At 42.9% G+C, this 16,669-nt stretch overlaps 1 protein-coding gene across 2 annotated transcripts in view; it reads right to left on the bottom strand.

Annotated features, from left to right (window-relative positions):
* Positions 1-16,669, bottom strand: part of ZFYVE26 (zinc finger FYVE-type containing 26) — a 64,561-nt gene that overhangs the window by 12,550 nt on the left and 35,342 nt on the right. Inside the window, exons 26-35 of one of the 2 annotated variants that reach the window (XM_037002681.2) lie at positions 15,172-15,415; positions 14,334-14,432; positions 12,149-12,312; positions 11,003-11,139; positions 9,017-9,048; positions 8,229-8,359; positions 7,060-7,280; positions 3,490-3,637; positions 3,017-3,226; positions 2,305-2,523 (exon numbers count right to left, since the gene is read on the bottom strand). In XM_037002681.2, coding sequence (XP_036858576.2) covers positions 2,305-2,523; positions 3,017-3,226; positions 3,490-3,637; positions 7,060-7,280; positions 8,229-8,359; positions 9,017-9,048; positions 11,003-11,139; positions 12,149-12,312; positions 14,334-14,432; positions 15,172-15,415 — 1,605 coding nt within the window. The remainder of the gene's footprint in view (positions 1-2,304; positions 2,524-3,016; positions 3,227-3,489; positions 3,638-7,059; positions 7,281-8,228; positions 8,360-9,016; positions 9,049-11,002; positions 11,140-12,148; positions 12,313-14,333; positions 14,433-15,171; positions 15,416-16,669) is intronic. The other variant, XM_073242225.1, reaches the window with a different exon arrangement.

The raw sequence follows: 16,669 nt of genomic DNA, 5'->3' as shown, positions 1-16,669 counted from the left end.
AATCCCACTCCTAGGAATTTACCCCAAGAAAACAACTTCTCAGATTCAAAAAGACATATGCACCCCTATGTTTATTTCAGCACTATGTACAATAGCCAAGATATGGAAGCAACCTAAGTGTCTACCAGTAGATGAATGGATAAAGATGTGGTACATATACACAATGGAACATTATTCAGCCATAAGAAGAAACAAATCCTATCATTTGCAACAAAATGGATGGAGCTAGAGGGTATTATGCTCAGTGAAATAAGCCAGGCGGAGAAAAGTAAGTACCAAATGATTTCACTCATTTGTGGAGTATAATAAGCAAAAACTGAAGGAACAAAACAGCAGCCGACTCACAGACTCCAAGAAACGACCAGTGGTTACCAAAGGGGTGGGGTGGGGGAGGGTGGTCTGGGAGGGAAGGAGAGGGGGATTAAAGGGCATTATTATTAACACACATAATGTAGGGTGCTCACGGGGAAGGCAGTATAGCACAGAGAAGACAAATAGTGACTCTATGGCATCTTACTACGCTGACAGACAGTTACTGCAATGGGGTGCGGGGGTACTTGATAATATGGGTGAATGTAGTAACCACAATGGTGCTCATGTGAAACCTTCATAAGATTGTACACCAATGACACCTTAATAAAAAAAAAAAGATAAAAAAAGGCTTTGTTCCTAGGTCTGACCATTGTAAAGCAGGGGGAATGCTGTCATCAGCTTATACCAAGATAAGCAAGTAAGCAGCTTAACTCTCTTGTACTAGTCATCAGTTAGAAGAAACAGAACTGGCTGGTTTCCATTCTCAGTTTGTGCTTAGAGAAGCAGATATACCGCAGAACTCATTTGGAAACTGAGGAAAAGGAAATGTTAGCAATGAAACTCCAAATAATATAACCTTCTTGAAACCCGGTGGATAGCTGAAACAGTTAGTACTTTAGGTAGCAGTGAAAATATTTCCCTCTCACTGTCCTGTAGGGTACGGTGACCATGATTCTATGAATTGTTGACTTCACTTAGAGCAATCCTAGAGGAGATATGCGTTTGTAAACTTTTATTGGCTGCCATTTTGAATTTGGATGGCAGACTGAAATTAGGCTATACCTTAAGCTCCTTTAATTTTATATGAAATTTGGTATGAATCCAGCTAATTCCTCAGAAAATTTTCATGGATATTTCAGATAAAAAAGGGAATGCCAAAGGGTCATAGTGAAACAGTCCTGACTTTGCTTAACAATGGTCCAAAGAACCAACACACTTCAGTGGTGCCTTTGCTGCCTGGGGGAGGAGGACAGAGTATGTCAGTACAAAATAAGGGGAGCACACAGGCGGAGAAAGACAAGTAACAAATGATTTCACTCATCTGTGGAGGATAACAACAAAGCTAAACTGAAGGAACAAAACAGCGGCAGACTGTGTCACAGACTCCAAGAAGGACTACAGTTACCAAACGGAAGGAGCTGGGAGCGGGGGAGGGAGAAGGGGATTAAGGGATATTATGATTAACACACATAACATGGAGGGGGGGGCACGGGGAAGGCAGGGCAGCACGGAGAGGATAAGTAGTGACTCTATAGCATCTTACTTTGCTGATGGACAGTGACTGCAATGGGATGTGTGTGTTGGGGGAACTTGGTAATATGGGTGAATGTTGAAACCACAATGTTGCTCATGTGACACCTTCATAAGATTGTATATCAATGATACCTTAGTAAATACTGTTCAAGAACAAAAAAAAATTATTTTATTTCAAGAAAATTGTTTTGGAAGAATGGTTTTAATAAAAATCCAAACTACACATATTGAGTATAAAAAAAAAATAAGGGAGCACAGTCTCCTTCCATTAGATGTCTGGGGCCTAAATATAGGATCTCTGCCATGCCATGGGGGCTTACTGGCCCCGTGGGAACAACTCTGAGTAGACGAGCAGCTGGGGCAGCAGTGGGACAGTCCCAGAGCTGGTGGGAGGTACGTGGAAACAGAAAGAGGTTGAGCAATTTGCCCAAGACACCACTTATACCAAAACTTTCTTTCCAGAGACTATGCTCTTATTAACTCTTGGATTCTGCTGTATTTTTGGGGAGAAGAGATGAAATCTGTCATTGCCAGTCATAAGGGCAATTTGGGATCCAGTTTAAGACTTGCTACACACTCATCAAATCATATGTGTAGACAGAATTTTCCACTTGGCTTGATTCTGCCAGAGATGATCTCAGAGTTAGGTTTAAGTTATCATCCCCCTTAAAGCTGAGCAGGCTGACCCAGGCGGGCAGGGCGGGCACTGCTGTCTGGAGCTGTGTTTGCGTGTCCCACCTTGTTGAGGAGATGCAGCAGCGCTTCCCGCAGGCAGCTGTGCCTCACATAGAAGCTGATGATGGCCAGGTTGGTGCTATAGTTATGCAGGTAGAAGAGGCATTCTTGGTAGTAGGTGTTGTTCGTGATCTTCCCTTCAGGAATCACCTCGAGAGAGAGGCTCTGGGTCCTAAGGGTAGCTTCCAATTCTTTCAAGGTAGCTAAATAATCATCATCTTGCTGACAGGAAAAGAGAGAGTGTGAAAGGAAAATGGAACTCAGAAAGTTCTCAGCAGCCTCTGAAAATATTGCTTTCAAAGAATATTTAACAATGTAGAAAGGCTCACAATGCGTTTTAAAGGTAGGAAACCAGGCAGGATTCAAAATTCTATATAATACTGTATAACACCAATTTCATTCAAGAACCAACATAGAAAATTCACTGGAATCTAAATACCACTTAAATCTGGATATGCGATTATATGTGATTTTTATAATTTGAAAAACAGCTTTCTGTAGTTTGCTGTTAAAAAAAAAATTGACTCTGTATTACTTATCTAAACATATACAGTTACTTATCTAATTATATATAATGGAAAGAACAAAATCCAGACCTGGAAGCTCTGAGCCAGGACTGCCACTGGCAGCTGAGTGGAAGCTGATCCTTTCCCTAGGCCATTACTGCTCCTGGGCCTCCCTCTCTGAGCTGCCCCTGTGCCTCTTGTGCTCTTACCAAGGAGAGGAGTGGTCTCACTGTGGACTCCAGGTACTCAACCACATCCTGTACCAGTCTTGAGCCATGACTCAGCTGATTGAGGTCAAGAGGGGGCTTCAGACAGCGACTAAACTTCTCCCGCGCAGCAGTGAGGTTCCCAGCTTTAAGGCAGGCCATGCCCCAAGCATGCCATGCCCCAGTGGGATCAAGGCCAGTCTTGGTGGAGACCTGGAGGAAAAACCGCTCCTTTTAGTGAGAGATCCCTACGTTCAGGCCCAAGAGTCCCAAAGACCTATTTTTTCCTCATTGTTGCCAATCATCACCCCGCACCCCAGGCCCAATCCACCTGCCATTACTCCCACACTGGCAAATACCATGCCCTAGATATTTTCCCATGGCTAAGGGCAACTAAGAGATGGCAAAACCTGTTTGTAAGGTTTGCCAAAGGCAATTCATTACAGTCGGGGAGATGTTAGCTTTGTTTGCCTTACCTCGATGCCCAGTTGGTAGTACTCAGCTTCCAAAAGCTGGTTCCTTAGTCTGGTTACTGCAGCTGGCTGCAAGATCTGATCCAGAGACGGCAGGTGGCGATAGGCAGCAGCAACTAAGATGTTCAGTACATCTACCTTGCTGATGTAGCTACAGAGAGGAAAAGGGCAAGGTAGTGAGGCTCCACTGGATCTTACTATGAATAGTTGTTGCCAAAAAGTTTTCTATTTTATTTCAAATGTGAAATCTGATAATGAGAAATGAGAGGTATGTAGACACTATGAGAGAAAGCTCTGGAATCAGACTCTCTGAATCTTAACTCCAACACTCAGAGCTCTATGACCTTTGGCAAGTTACTCTACCTTAATTTATTCACCTGTAAAATGGGTATAATAACAGAGAGTTTTAAGGATAAAATGAAATAACCAAAGTAATATGGCTTAGGATGGTGTCTGGAATTTTACAGGCACTCATCATTAGATATTATTAATATGTGAAATAGGGACACTTTAGAACCCTCAGGTCTTCTATTTGAGGCAAGGCCTTTATATTGAATGTTGGGAGCTCACAAGATACACATCTGCATTTTGGTTCTTTTGAACCCTGCTTGCTTGGGAGAGAGGGTAGAGATTATCAATGGCCTACACTGCTGGTCAGTGCAGAGGTCACATCCCTACCATTCCGTGGAGGTGCTGCTGGGCAGGCCATCTCGGCCCTTCATGTGGATTCTAGTCTCCTTGGCTTGAAATCCTCTCCCTGGGCTGAGAAGGGGCTCTTATTTTGACTACTAGGACTGCTGCCCATAATCTTACTCCTGACACCTGATGACTACAAAATCTTATAATGACAGAGAGACCAGGGAGTTTGACCATTTATCTAGGGCTGCCTGAAACAGTCCTATACTCAGGAGTCTTGAATCTTGTATCATAGTTCTAGCAAAACACCCTGTAGGTTCTGATTTGTCCACCAACTTCCCCAGAAAGGGACTCAGTACATCAGTGATTTTCGCCCTAGTTGGGATGGGGTATACAAGAGTGGACTATGTGATATTCAGTATCATATGTATTATGCATTTGAAATACATGGTGTGTTTTGTTTTTAAACATTTGTTTATTTATTTAAGTGTCTATCAGAAGAAGGTATGAGTTAAAAACAGTAGAAGAATACTCTTCAAACCAGGCATTTGAAACACATGAAATGAATCCATTCCCATCAGCATATGGGCACAAAGGCAGCTATTCTCTAGAATGGGTGCACCTGAACCCAGGGATGGGGAGAACAAATGTGTACTTTGAAACCACTGCTGTAAACCGTCAGAGAAGCCATGGCACTTAAGAGTGGGTGAGACTCCTACTGAAGTAAGGGCTTCTTTAATTTCTGCTGCCCACAGTGTCAAGTGGGTATTTCCTCCATCCTAATTATTAGACTTTGAAAGAAGTATAGAATTTGATGTTAAATTTGTTTTTCTCCCTAGTCTGAGTTTCTTTTTCTTTTAATAAGCTTTTATTTCATACCTCAAATCTGAGGTATCTTTAGATATATTTTTATTTTGCCTTAAATTCCACCCCTTGCTTCATAGAGTGGTTTCTGTTATTTTTTTCTTCTTCTCCATTTCTGGTAAACTGGTAGGTTTTTGGTCCTTTTCACAGTTACTTAAAAAACTTGACATATTTAATACCTGTTCCTTCGTTTATCAACTGGAAAAATGTAGAATCTACTGCCTCTTGATATAAAAGGGTGAACTTACCAGTTAGGATGGTCAACGTCCAAAAGACAAGAAACAACAAATGCTGGTGAGGATGCAGAGAAAGGGGAACCCTCCTACACTGTTCATGGGAATGTAAATTAGTTCAACCACTGTGGAAAGCAATATGGAGGTTCCTCAAAAAACTAAAAATAGAAATACCATTTGACCCAGGAATTCCACTCCTAGGAATTTACCCAAAGAATACAAGATCCCTGATTCAAAAAGACAGATGCACCCCTATGTTTACTGTAGCACTATTACAATAGCCAAGATATGGAAGCAACCTAAGTGTCCATCAATAGATGAATGGATAAAAAGATTGTGGTACATATACACAATGGAGTATTATTCAGCCACAAGAAGAAAACAAATCCTACCATTTGCAACAACATGGATGGATCTAGAGGGTATTATGCTCAGTGAAATAGGCCAGGTGGAGAAAGACAAGTACCAAATGACTTTACACATTTGTGGAGTAAAAAAACAAAGCAAAACTGAAGGAACAAAATAGCAGCAGACTCACAGACTCTGAGAAGTTTACCAAAGGGGAGAGATTGGGGAGGGTGGGTGGGGAGAGAGAAGGGGACTAAGGGACGCTGTAATTTGCAATCACAATATACATAGGTCATGGGGAAGGCAGTAAGCACAGAGAAGACAAGTAATGACTCGATAGCATCTTATTATGCTGATAGACAGTGACTGCAATGGCTCGGGTGAGGACTTGATAATATGGGTGAAACCACAATGTTGTTCACAAAATTGTGTATCAATGATACTATAATAAAAATAAATAAATGAATAAATAAAAGGGTGAACTTAATTCCTTTCCATTTTCAATACCACCTCCTGTCTTTCTCGGCCTTCTGGTTTTTGTTAATAAAAATAATAAAACTAACTTCACATTTTTGGAGTACACAGGCTCAGTTCTTGTCTGTTATGTGGATACTCTCATTTTATCCTCATACCTGTGGTAAGTATTATCATCATCCGTATGGTAATGAGGAGGAAAGTGGGGCCCAGAGCACTTAACAGACTCGTCCCAAGGTCACAGAGCTGGGAAGTAGTGAAGCTGAGATTCACTGCCCTCTCGGCTCTCTGGTGAGTGTGTAAGCAAGTTCTCTGAGCAAGCACCTGAGGCACCTAAACTTTAAAGGAAATCATACTCTCTGTTCCCAAATCTGGCTAAGACTGAGTGCTGGGAACACAATGTGAGTCACACTCCTGGGTGGATGGCTAATCCAGGAACGGGAAGTTTTCCACTGTCAAGGTAATGAGGAGAGGTGGAGCAGGTTGTGCAGGGATCTGAGATCACACCTTTTCCATAGATACTACGTAGGATTCCTACCTGTGACACTGGGATAGATCTGTCCCAGCATACTTGACAGATCTTTTACCTAGAACTCCCTGAGGCCACAGTCTGAATTTGGTCAAGACTGGACTAGAGTTTCAGTTAAGGCTACGCATTGGACATACAGGGAGAATGCATTTTCTTTTAAAAGTTAGAAAGTTTCACAGAGTCCAAAGGTGCTCACCTAAGTTGATTTTAATTACAAAGTAACCAAAGTCTAATTTCTTTCTGACTGGGTATAGCTTATACAACACTCTACTTTGAAGATCCACGCAGGGAAGGAGGACACAGGCTGTCAAGGTAGGGTGAGAGAGACCACTTGTGACCTGGTAACAGCCATTTCATCAATATCACACTGAGATGCAAAGCATTTCAGCATGACTTGCAGGAGAGGACAGTGAACTTTCATACTGGACTAAGAAAAAGCTGGATAGAAATAACCACTGTATAAAAGAACAGAGACTCATTTACATTTACCTGTCACAAAGAGCCAGGTCCTGGCTCTGGCCGGCCTTGACAAACATCATCTTGGCACTGAAGAGCAGCTGCTTCATGATGTCTATGAGCAGTCCTGCATCCACCTCTGGGTTGGTGAGGCCCTGGGACAGCTGGCAGCAGTGCTCAATCAGCTGGTGGCCACAGGCAATGCTGTCTCTGTGCAGGTTCAGGATGGCACTGCACAAGGAGGCACTGGGGGCCTGGCCAGGAGAGAATAGAGAAACACACGGTGAGTTCAGGGACTGCAGCATTTTTCAAATGCAACTGGATGGCAGAAATCCTTCCTCCTGTTTCACAAAGCTTGAAAAACTCTGGAGGAAGGAGCCAAAATTCCACAGCAAAGCAGAAGTGGAAGTAAACAAATTTCAGATGTTCTAAGTAGCAGCACCAAGGCTCTGGCTGCAATGTTTTGTTACAAAACTGGGAAGAAGGCAGCTGTGTCCATGTGTTACCCACTTCTTGGTAATGTCAGTATGTCCTCTCCTTTTACCAGTCTACTGTCCCCCTAGTGCAGGTCCCCCTTATTGCTGGCTTGCACTACAAAAGTCACCCTCCTTGTCTGACCACCTGGAGAAATATCTGCTTCAAGCCACTGGCCAAACTGCTGCTAAATTAATATTCCAAATGCACACTCTGAAACCTTTCATGGCCCTAATGCCTACTGAGTACAATTCCTTAATGTAGAATTCAAGGCCCTTTACAGAAATAGCCCATTTCAATCCCACCTTCTACTACCCGCCTACTAACACCCTATGTTCTCTCCAAGTTAAACCACTTCCAATCTCCCAACCACGCCCTGCAATTTTTGACATTGGGCCTTTACTCAAATGTTTGAGTTTTGCACTCTTTGGCCTTCCCCTATCCTCCCTCCCCTCACAACCCCCAAGTTTCTGCTTGTCAAATTCCTATTGCTCTTCCAAGGATCATCTTAAATGCTGCCTCCTCCACGAAGCCTTACCTGATCTCCTCTTGTGCATTTCCCAAGATATTCCTAATTTTTCTGCGTAATTGATTTACTTGTCTTAGCTTCCATATTATTATAATGTAAGCAAGTGAGGGCCAGGCTGTGTTCACCTATCTGCATTTTCTGCCATACTATTACACATCATCAAGAAACTCAAATGACCACCATATTTTATTGCTATTACCTGCTCATAGTAAAATTCACTGCGTACCAGCTCATTTTCCTCCTCATTCAGATCCAAAATCCATTCCACCTCAGCTGCTTTGAGAACGGTCACCACAGTTGAGTACGGAGGGCTCTCACTCCTGGAGCTGTCTGGTGGTGAGAAGAGACATGCCATTCAGCTGTCAGTCACAGGTCAGCAGTCCTGTCCATCCAGTCCAATGAGCTGGTGTGAGTGGCAGACAGGTACTTGCCTGCTGTCTGAGGGCCCTTTCTCTCTCTCCTTGGTCCCTTTTATTTCCTTTAAGGGACTGCATTAGGCATCTCAAACTTTGTTCCCCAGGGAAGATCTGGGATGTTACAAAGCTTATCATATAACCAGCTTGCTTCACCACAAGAAACTCTTGAGAGGTACATGCTTCTCAAATAGAGGGCTGAGCCAGGGGCTACTCTAAAAACTAGTCTTCTGTGGAAGGGTGCAGGAATAGTGATTACCTAGGGGGATGGAGGGAGCATTTAGGAGGCAGGATGATGGTGAAGGGAAACCTAGGGGGTGAAAAAAAAAGGGCTATTAAGGACCAAATTCTTTCGTTGCTGCCCTACTATATGCTGGAAGCTAATGGGCCAGTATGATAGGTTAATATGGTAATTAACTTTAAGGGAAACAGCCTGCTGGAAATGCTAAGTATTTTCTTTGCCCAACAAGTTGGATTCGGTTGCCATTAAGGGTATCGGTCACAGCTGACATGCTTATGGAAGAGCCAATCTGAGCATGTAAACAGAGTCACAGGGACTATGATGCAGTCTTACCTTGTGGTTGTTCTGGATTCTCCTCTGGCACACTGGAAACAGAAAGAAAAATGAAATGTCTGAATCCCTCTCCCTCCTCTGTGTTTTGAGCTTGGTGCAGGCATTGATATTTACTGTGTTACCTTAATGAGATATCGGAATCGTCGAAAGCTCTTTTCACTCCCTCACTTGTCACAGCTAATCACTCACCACTTTCTGCCCATTCCTTCTTTTAAATACCTCTTTAAATGTCCCCCTTTCTCTCTTCATTCCCTCCTCAGAGAGGGCCATCATTTATTGCTAGAGCCTCTGCAATAGCTTCCCCATTAGTCTCCTTGATCTGTCAACCTATTCTCTGTAGCTACAGCAAGGTTTCAAAAATTTGCAATCTGGTCACATTATGCTTCTGCTTCAAATCTTCAGTAGCTCCTCAGGATAAAAACATTCCACATTTGTAGTCAGCAAACAAAGCCCATTATGACCTGGTCTGGCTACCTCTTGAGACCATCTCCTGCCACCTATGACCTGTGCTCTATTCATAAAAGTGTCCCCCAACTGGCCACTGGCTCTGGTTAGCTTCTGTTGGTATCACTAAGCACTAAGTCCTGGTGCCACAGGCCAGTGCCCACATCTATCACCTGCATGAGGAGCCTGCATGAGGAGCCAGCAACCCTGCCCATGCTGCCAAAGAGCAAACTCAAAGCCTTTGAGCGACTGCCTAAGTCCTCAGCTGCCAGCCTTTAACTCCACAGTATACCGGCCAGAACCTTAGCCTATTACCTATATATTTACACTTCTTCAAATGACTCACATTTTCTCTAGTGCCTTTCTTTGCAGATGTTGCTCCCACTTCTGGCAATGCTGTTGTGGCTTCTTTTCCTACTAGTTCCTCATCCTCTAAAGCTCAGACCAGGCGCCACACCGCTAGGAAACCTTTCTGACCATAGGGCTAAGCTGGCTTTGCTTCCACCACTGCACTTCCCCGTGACCTTACGGTCTGTTTGTTGGCTGTCTCTCCACTGAAATGGGGGCTCCTTGAGGGCAAAGTGATTACTGCTGAGTGACTGTTGAATGAAAGAAACTCCATCAATTCTAACTGCTCATCTCAAATCTCAGCAGTACAGGTTCTCTCCTGTCGCTCACTCCAAGAAAGGCAGGGGTGTGCCAAGGTCACAGAAGCTGTAATATAAACATAGCATGTTTTCCTTCCTATGAGATGAGTAATTATCATGATGCATAGTGACAGGAAATGTTCATGTTTGTTTTAACATTTTTGTCAAAACCTATTAAGAAGAATATGAAACCTATTTAAGTCTGTAAGTAAAACATGAAGAACTCAAAGTAATCTTGCTTTTGGAGAGATGCTTTGGTTCATACTCCCAGATGCTCTAGGAGACTTGGTTTCTCTCTCTTATGCTGCTAGAAGTGGTAGAAAAAATCGAGCAACACTGAGCCAGCAGCACAGTCTTGACCTGTCTTGCCAGAGGTATGAGCAGTTTCTAACATCTGTCACTAGGTGACCTATGGGTGAGAAAGTGTGGGCACTCTTCCAGTCGTGGAATACAAGCAAGGATGATTAGCTAGATCAGAGCTGGTGCAAGTCTTGCCCAAACATTCAGCAGGTGTGAACATGTCCCTCCGCATCCAGCTGAGACTAGCTGAAGCAGGAGTAGCTGGCAAACAGGTGAAGTGGCTGGTGAACTGAGATCAGTGGCTACGGCCAGGGGATGGCTGAAGAAACAGGTGTCCTAATCTCAGAGAGAACATTGTGTAAGAACACTGAACTCTGCTTCCTCTCATCCCTGCCTCCTCTCTTAGTAGTTTCTCTGACCAAGGTCAAACATTTCACCAAAGAGTGACTGGCATTTCAGTGCAAATGTTAAATTAAAATGTTTAGTAATGGTTCCTCATTTGAGATGCTCTTCTCCAGAAATGCCTAGGAGCGTAAGGACCTAGGGGAGGGGGCAGTAGTGAGTAACAGTAGCAGCCCTGCTGCAGGACACTCACTCTTTGTTGTAGTAGCTGTAGCACTGGTCACACACGCGTGCGGGGTTCTCTCGGCAGCCTTCCACCACCATTTTCTTAGCGGAGCAGGAACTGCACACTAGCCGGCCACAGCGGCGACAATGGTGGCGCCTGTTAAACTGAAGAGTGTCATTGGGAAGGGAAAGAGGGAGGAAGGAAGGGTGAGACTGCAGAACTATGAGTTTAACCTTTCATCACATTAATCTTGGTTTTGCAGCCTGTGATTTATTGAGGACACCAGCTGCTGGGCCTCTATTGAGAAAGAGCATACCACCCCTTGCCTTCAAGGAGCTGACATCTAAAGATCTCTCTTGGCTGATGGCAAAGGTGCCCAAGTCATGAGCAATTCTGCAGTAGCTCCTGACAAGTTCTACCTGTTTGTGGATGTGACATGTAAAGGCAAAGCGAAAAGTAGCAGGGAAGAGGTGACAATTTCAGCCACTGTAGATCACATGTCTACATGGTATTTGATGATGATGAAAAGTGTCATTTTTTTGGAACTACTTTTACAAGTACTGCCTCATTTCATTGTTAGAGGTTGATAAATGCATTACACCTCTTTTATAGATGGGGAAGAAACAGAGAGATTACATCATCATCATTTCCATCAGCACTTAGGGACTGTGTCCAGCACGGTGACATGTTACTGTAATTAGTCCTTATAGCATCGTGAGTCAAACAACATATCATCCCTAGATTGCAAGTGAGCATCGGAGACTGAGAAAGTTAACAGTCACATTGCTAGTAAGAGGCACAGCTGGGATTCAGAACCCAGGTCCTCTGTCTCCAGAGCCAGCAGATAAAACTACTACCAGGTCACCTATCCTAAAGAGAAAGGTAGTGGAGCTAGAAACAAGATCACCTGATGTTTGGTGATTTCCTCTGGCTTTATCACTCTACCTCTTTTTAGTTATTTCATGAGAATGGCAAAGACTTTAGAATTTAAGGCTAGTTGAGAATCCAGAAAATACATTCCAGTCAGATCAAAGATAAATTCAAAGTCTTAGATTTGGTGGTACTTCTGAAAGCACCAATATCCTCTTAGGGGTAGAAGGTGATTATGGCTCATGAGCTAGAATTTTTTCTTTATTTTTCCTGCAGGAGAAGTTGGAGACTGACACTGCTTACCATGGTGAAGCGCTCTCTGCAGCAGACCATGCAGATGCTCTCACTGTCATCTGGTACCCACTGGGGCCTGGCTGGGGGAGTCGCTGGGGGCACGAACTCCAGTGGGGGCTGACCCCATGGGAAGCTCCTCTCCCTCGGACTGGGAGGACGTACAGTGGAGACACCTGGGAGCCAAAGGCATGAATCAGTGAAAGGTCATCAACAATCCACCTAATAAATGAAGAAGGACTGAGGGAATTAGAATTACACTGTTTTACAAAACCCTACTGAAAAACAGATCTCGTAAATGATCATCAATGGCTGACGGTGTTACAAAAAGAGAGACAACTGGACATTGTGTATCTCCAGATGGAAGGCACACAATTACCTATCAAATATACTTACCAAAAAATATTAAGCCTGGATCAAATCAAGCTTCTAGGTCCAGCTAGCAGAGTACTGGAAATACAGGGGACAGGACTCAGATTGCCGTAGGTGGCAACAAGCAAAATCCAGTGTGTGGGAAGCTCTATAGGACACATGATGTAGCTTCCTCCATAAATAAAAAAGAGGTAGAGAAATAGAAAAAAAAAAAGAGGTAAGGGAACCTATTGATTAATGGAGATTTAAGAGATGTTTTAGCCAAATACCATGTGAGGACATTATTTAGATCTTGATTGTAGAAAAAACAATTGTAAAAAAATGTTTGAGACACCTGGAAAAATTTGAATACTGACTGGATAGTTGGTAATAATAAGGTTTTGTCAATTTGTTTTTAGGTATAATAATGATGTATGGTTTTGTTTTATAGATATCTACCTTTTAGAGATACATATTGATATATTTATAAATAAAATGATATGATCTAGGATTTTCTTCAAAATGCCCCAGTAGAAGGATGGGAGTGTAGATGAAACAAGAATGGTCATCAATGAGATAATAATTATTGGAGCTGAATCATGGGTATGTGAGACTTCATAACACTGTTCTACTTTTGTAAACTGGAAATTCTCCACAATAAAGAGCTAAAAAAAAAAAAAAAAAAGGTAAACTGAAGCTGCTCAGGCTGCGTTATGCAGATGTGTGAAGCTGCTTACACACCTGTAAGTCTGAGCCCTCCCCTCAGGTCTGCATTAGTGAATCATGGCTAATTATTAAAGTATGGCCATGAAATGCCACAGTCTTGGCTTTATGGTATCTAAAGAGATACCTTGTTACCTAGCAGAGAAATGCTGGCAGCCCACAGAAAAAAGGGAACTGAAAAACACAGCAACTCAGCAGAAGAAGAGAGTCTACAGTTCTTTTCCCAGAATCCTGCTACCCCAACTGCTACTAAAATACTCGTTGAGCTTCTTCTAAGTGTAGGCCATTGTGAAAGGGGCCAGAAATTGCGGGGAAGGAGGGGTAGTGAAAAGCGGGGACCAAGATGTGGCTGACAACTTTAAGGAGCTTGTACCCTGTGTAGGTGACAGACATAACTAACTGCAATGTAGGGACATGAGGATTAAATAAAGCTGATCCCCCTTATTAGCAGATTTCTGCATTTTTGAATTTGCCTACTCACCACAGTTTATTTGTAACCTCAAAATCAGAATTTGCAGCACTGCTGTGGACAGGCACATTGTGGCAAATAATTTTAGCTGCCTAACTTGCAGGCTGTCTGAGGTTGAACAAGGTGATGTTCTGCTTTCTTATTTCAACTCACAGAGGTGATTAGAGGATGGAGTTGGTAGAGGACAGTGCAGTGTAGTGTGAGAAGCTCTGGCTCTGGGGCTTGTTGGACAGGGTTTGAATCACAAACACTCATTAGGGGCAGCCTCAGGCCAAGTCACTTTAACACTTCTGAGCCTATTTTTCTCTTTTGCAAAATAAAGAAGATAGCATCTACTAGGATAAACTGTTTTTAATTTAAGATTATAATCTGTAAGATATATGTGTGAATATATGTGCATATTTTTCCTAAGAGCAATGGTTCAGTATTTGCTAATTCAGTGTTTGTGTAGACTTTATATATATATTACTACAGATAACGAGAATGGATTTTTGCATGTTGAATTTTCTGGGATATACAAAGCTGGGACAAACCAAAAAGAGCAATTAATAAGAAAGTAGTAACTGGGAATGAAAAAAGAGGTAAAATAATCAGAAGTCAGAATAAGGCAAGATTGAACTAAAAAAATGGGTAACTCTCAGCATCTATTCTTACCAGGAGCAGTAGCAGAAGAGAACTCTGCTGATGGTGATCTAGACAAGGTCTCAAGGTCTGACGCCTGACTGACAATTTCCTGGAGGTGAATCACAGAATCTGTAGAGAGGGAAAATGCTGACAAAACATCATTCTACCATAAGCATCTTCCTCACCATGCCGGGTATTTTTAGTTGAAAGCCCTGTTGGCTTCACTGACTGTCATCCCATGATTCTACTAGGTTGAAAAAGAATGGTGAGATGTACTTCTGAGACAATAGCAAACATGCTTCTTAAACTCCTCAAGAAACAAACTATGTTTAGGCACATGAGATAATGAAGCAGATGCTAAGATTTTACAAAACAGATCTAAACATGCCCAGAGGGAAGTAGGAGACATTTAAATGATGGCCATGGAGGGTAGGGAATAAGAAAAAAAAAAGCTGGCTAGGAACATCAGCCCGCATTTATTTCATTTTCTTCATTCAAGAGGCTGAGGCAGCTCACACACTAGTGCTATCTGATGTGACTCTGGAGCAGAGCATACCCTCAATGCAAAACGGTGGACTGAAGAGCCCACTGGGCCCAGGCCAGATGGGGTCTACTTCCAGCAGGTTTTGTTTCCCAAACCTTTTTGTTATTATGCACACAGTGGTTATCTATCATCCTTTAATTCTGATTAGCCTGCTATTTCCTCCAAGGCCAAGTTTTCTCTGTCATAAAGAGCTCTCTCTCCTGAAGTGTATTCCTTTCACTCTTGGTCAACTCAAAATAATAAAAGAGGAGAAATTAAAAGTAAGGATGTAGTATGGTCTTTTCTGCTCCAGGAAGAGCCCCCACCTAGGATGTTGGCAGTTACCCGATCGTCTCTCTCTCAGAGGGTACGGGAAGTCCAGGGCTTTTCTCGCGTATCTGGAAAGCAGCAAGTCAACTTCATCCATGGTGAAGCCAATCTGCCCAGTCAGCTGCTGGTGCAGAGTCTGTATAGCCACAGTGGCCCAATCCACTTTCATGTTCATGAGCAGCTGCTCCAGCATGAGTAGGGGGTTAGAGGACAAGTGGGAATAGCTGGCCCGGTGCTGCTCAGGAAGGGTCAGCAGAACCTGTTTGTGGGATAAACTCATAGAATAAAGAAAATAGTACACTATTTCTGAAGAAAGCCGAGGTTCTTCCTAGGAAAGGGGAAGGATATCTGGGCCCAGAAGGCATATGCCCACTACTGAAACTGGCTAGTTGTCTTTCGGGAAGCAAGTCTGGCCTCCAGGTGGCATCAGGAAGTACTCTAAGTACCTGTACTTACACAAGGGAGCGGGGGTGGGCAAACTAATCTTAAACGGTCAAACAGTAAATATTTTAGGACTTAGAGGCCATAGGTCTCTGTCTCAACTACTCAAAAGAAGCCAAAGGCAATAGGTAAATGAATATATATGTTTGTATTCCAATAAAACTTGATTTACACAAGTAGGCTGAGGACTGGATTTGACTCAGGTGGTAGTCTGCTGACCCCTGTTGTAGACCCTCCAGGCATGGTTGAGCTCTGCCTGATCCTTAGGGCCACCATTCTGCCCATTAGAGGCAATATTAGAGAAAGAACAATATTAGGTAATACTAACAGACTTCAGGCAAATGGTGACTCTAAATTCTTTCTAGAGGTTGATACCACCAGCTTGAAATATATTCACTAGCTCTGCTCATTGCCAGTTTTGAAGGACTCCCCCATTTAGGTATAGTGCATCTTAAAAAAAAAAAAAGAAAATATCTTCTTTAGAAACAGCTTACATAATTGAACTCTGAGCAAGTGGGCCAAGTGGTCACACTGATGCCTCTCCCAGCACTCGTCCTTTACTAGGGGGTGGTACACAGGACTGCCAATCAGCATCACTATACGCATGTCAGTCCCATCTCTCCCTAAACCCTCCTTCACTAGATTACACTGTCTAGCTTATAATTTCTTCTATTAATGTCTCCAAGGTTACACATATTACCTAGACAATTAACCCTTTCCCTTGAGCACAGACTAAGTTTATCAAGCAGTAGTTTGAAATCTTCGTATCGGAATCCCTTTGTATGATAGACAAGCTCTGTCCTAAGAAATTCAGTTTTAACTTACCTGGGGTGGAGATCAACTACTGGTATGTCTAAAAACTCCAGGTGATTCTACAATATAGGTAGGTCACAGGGAAGGAGGCACAGCACAGAGAAGCCAAATAATGACTCTATAGCATCTTACTACACTGACAGACAGTGACTGCAGTGGGGGTGGGGTGAGGACTGTTGAAACCACAAGGCTGTTCATGTGAAACCTTCATAAGATTGTATATCAGTGATATCTTAATTGAAAAAAAAAACAACTCCAG

The sequence above is a fragment of the Manis javanica genome, chromosome 8 (genome assembly GCF_040802235.1).
Source record: "Manis javanica isolate MJ-LG chromosome 8, MJ_LKY, whole genome shotgun sequence".
Lineage (NCBI taxonomy): Eukaryota > Metazoa > Chordata > Mammalia > Pholidota > Manidae > Manis > Manis javanica.
The sequence above is the reverse complement of the archived record's forward strand: the minus strand, read 5'-3'. Positions and strand labels throughout refer to the sequence as shown.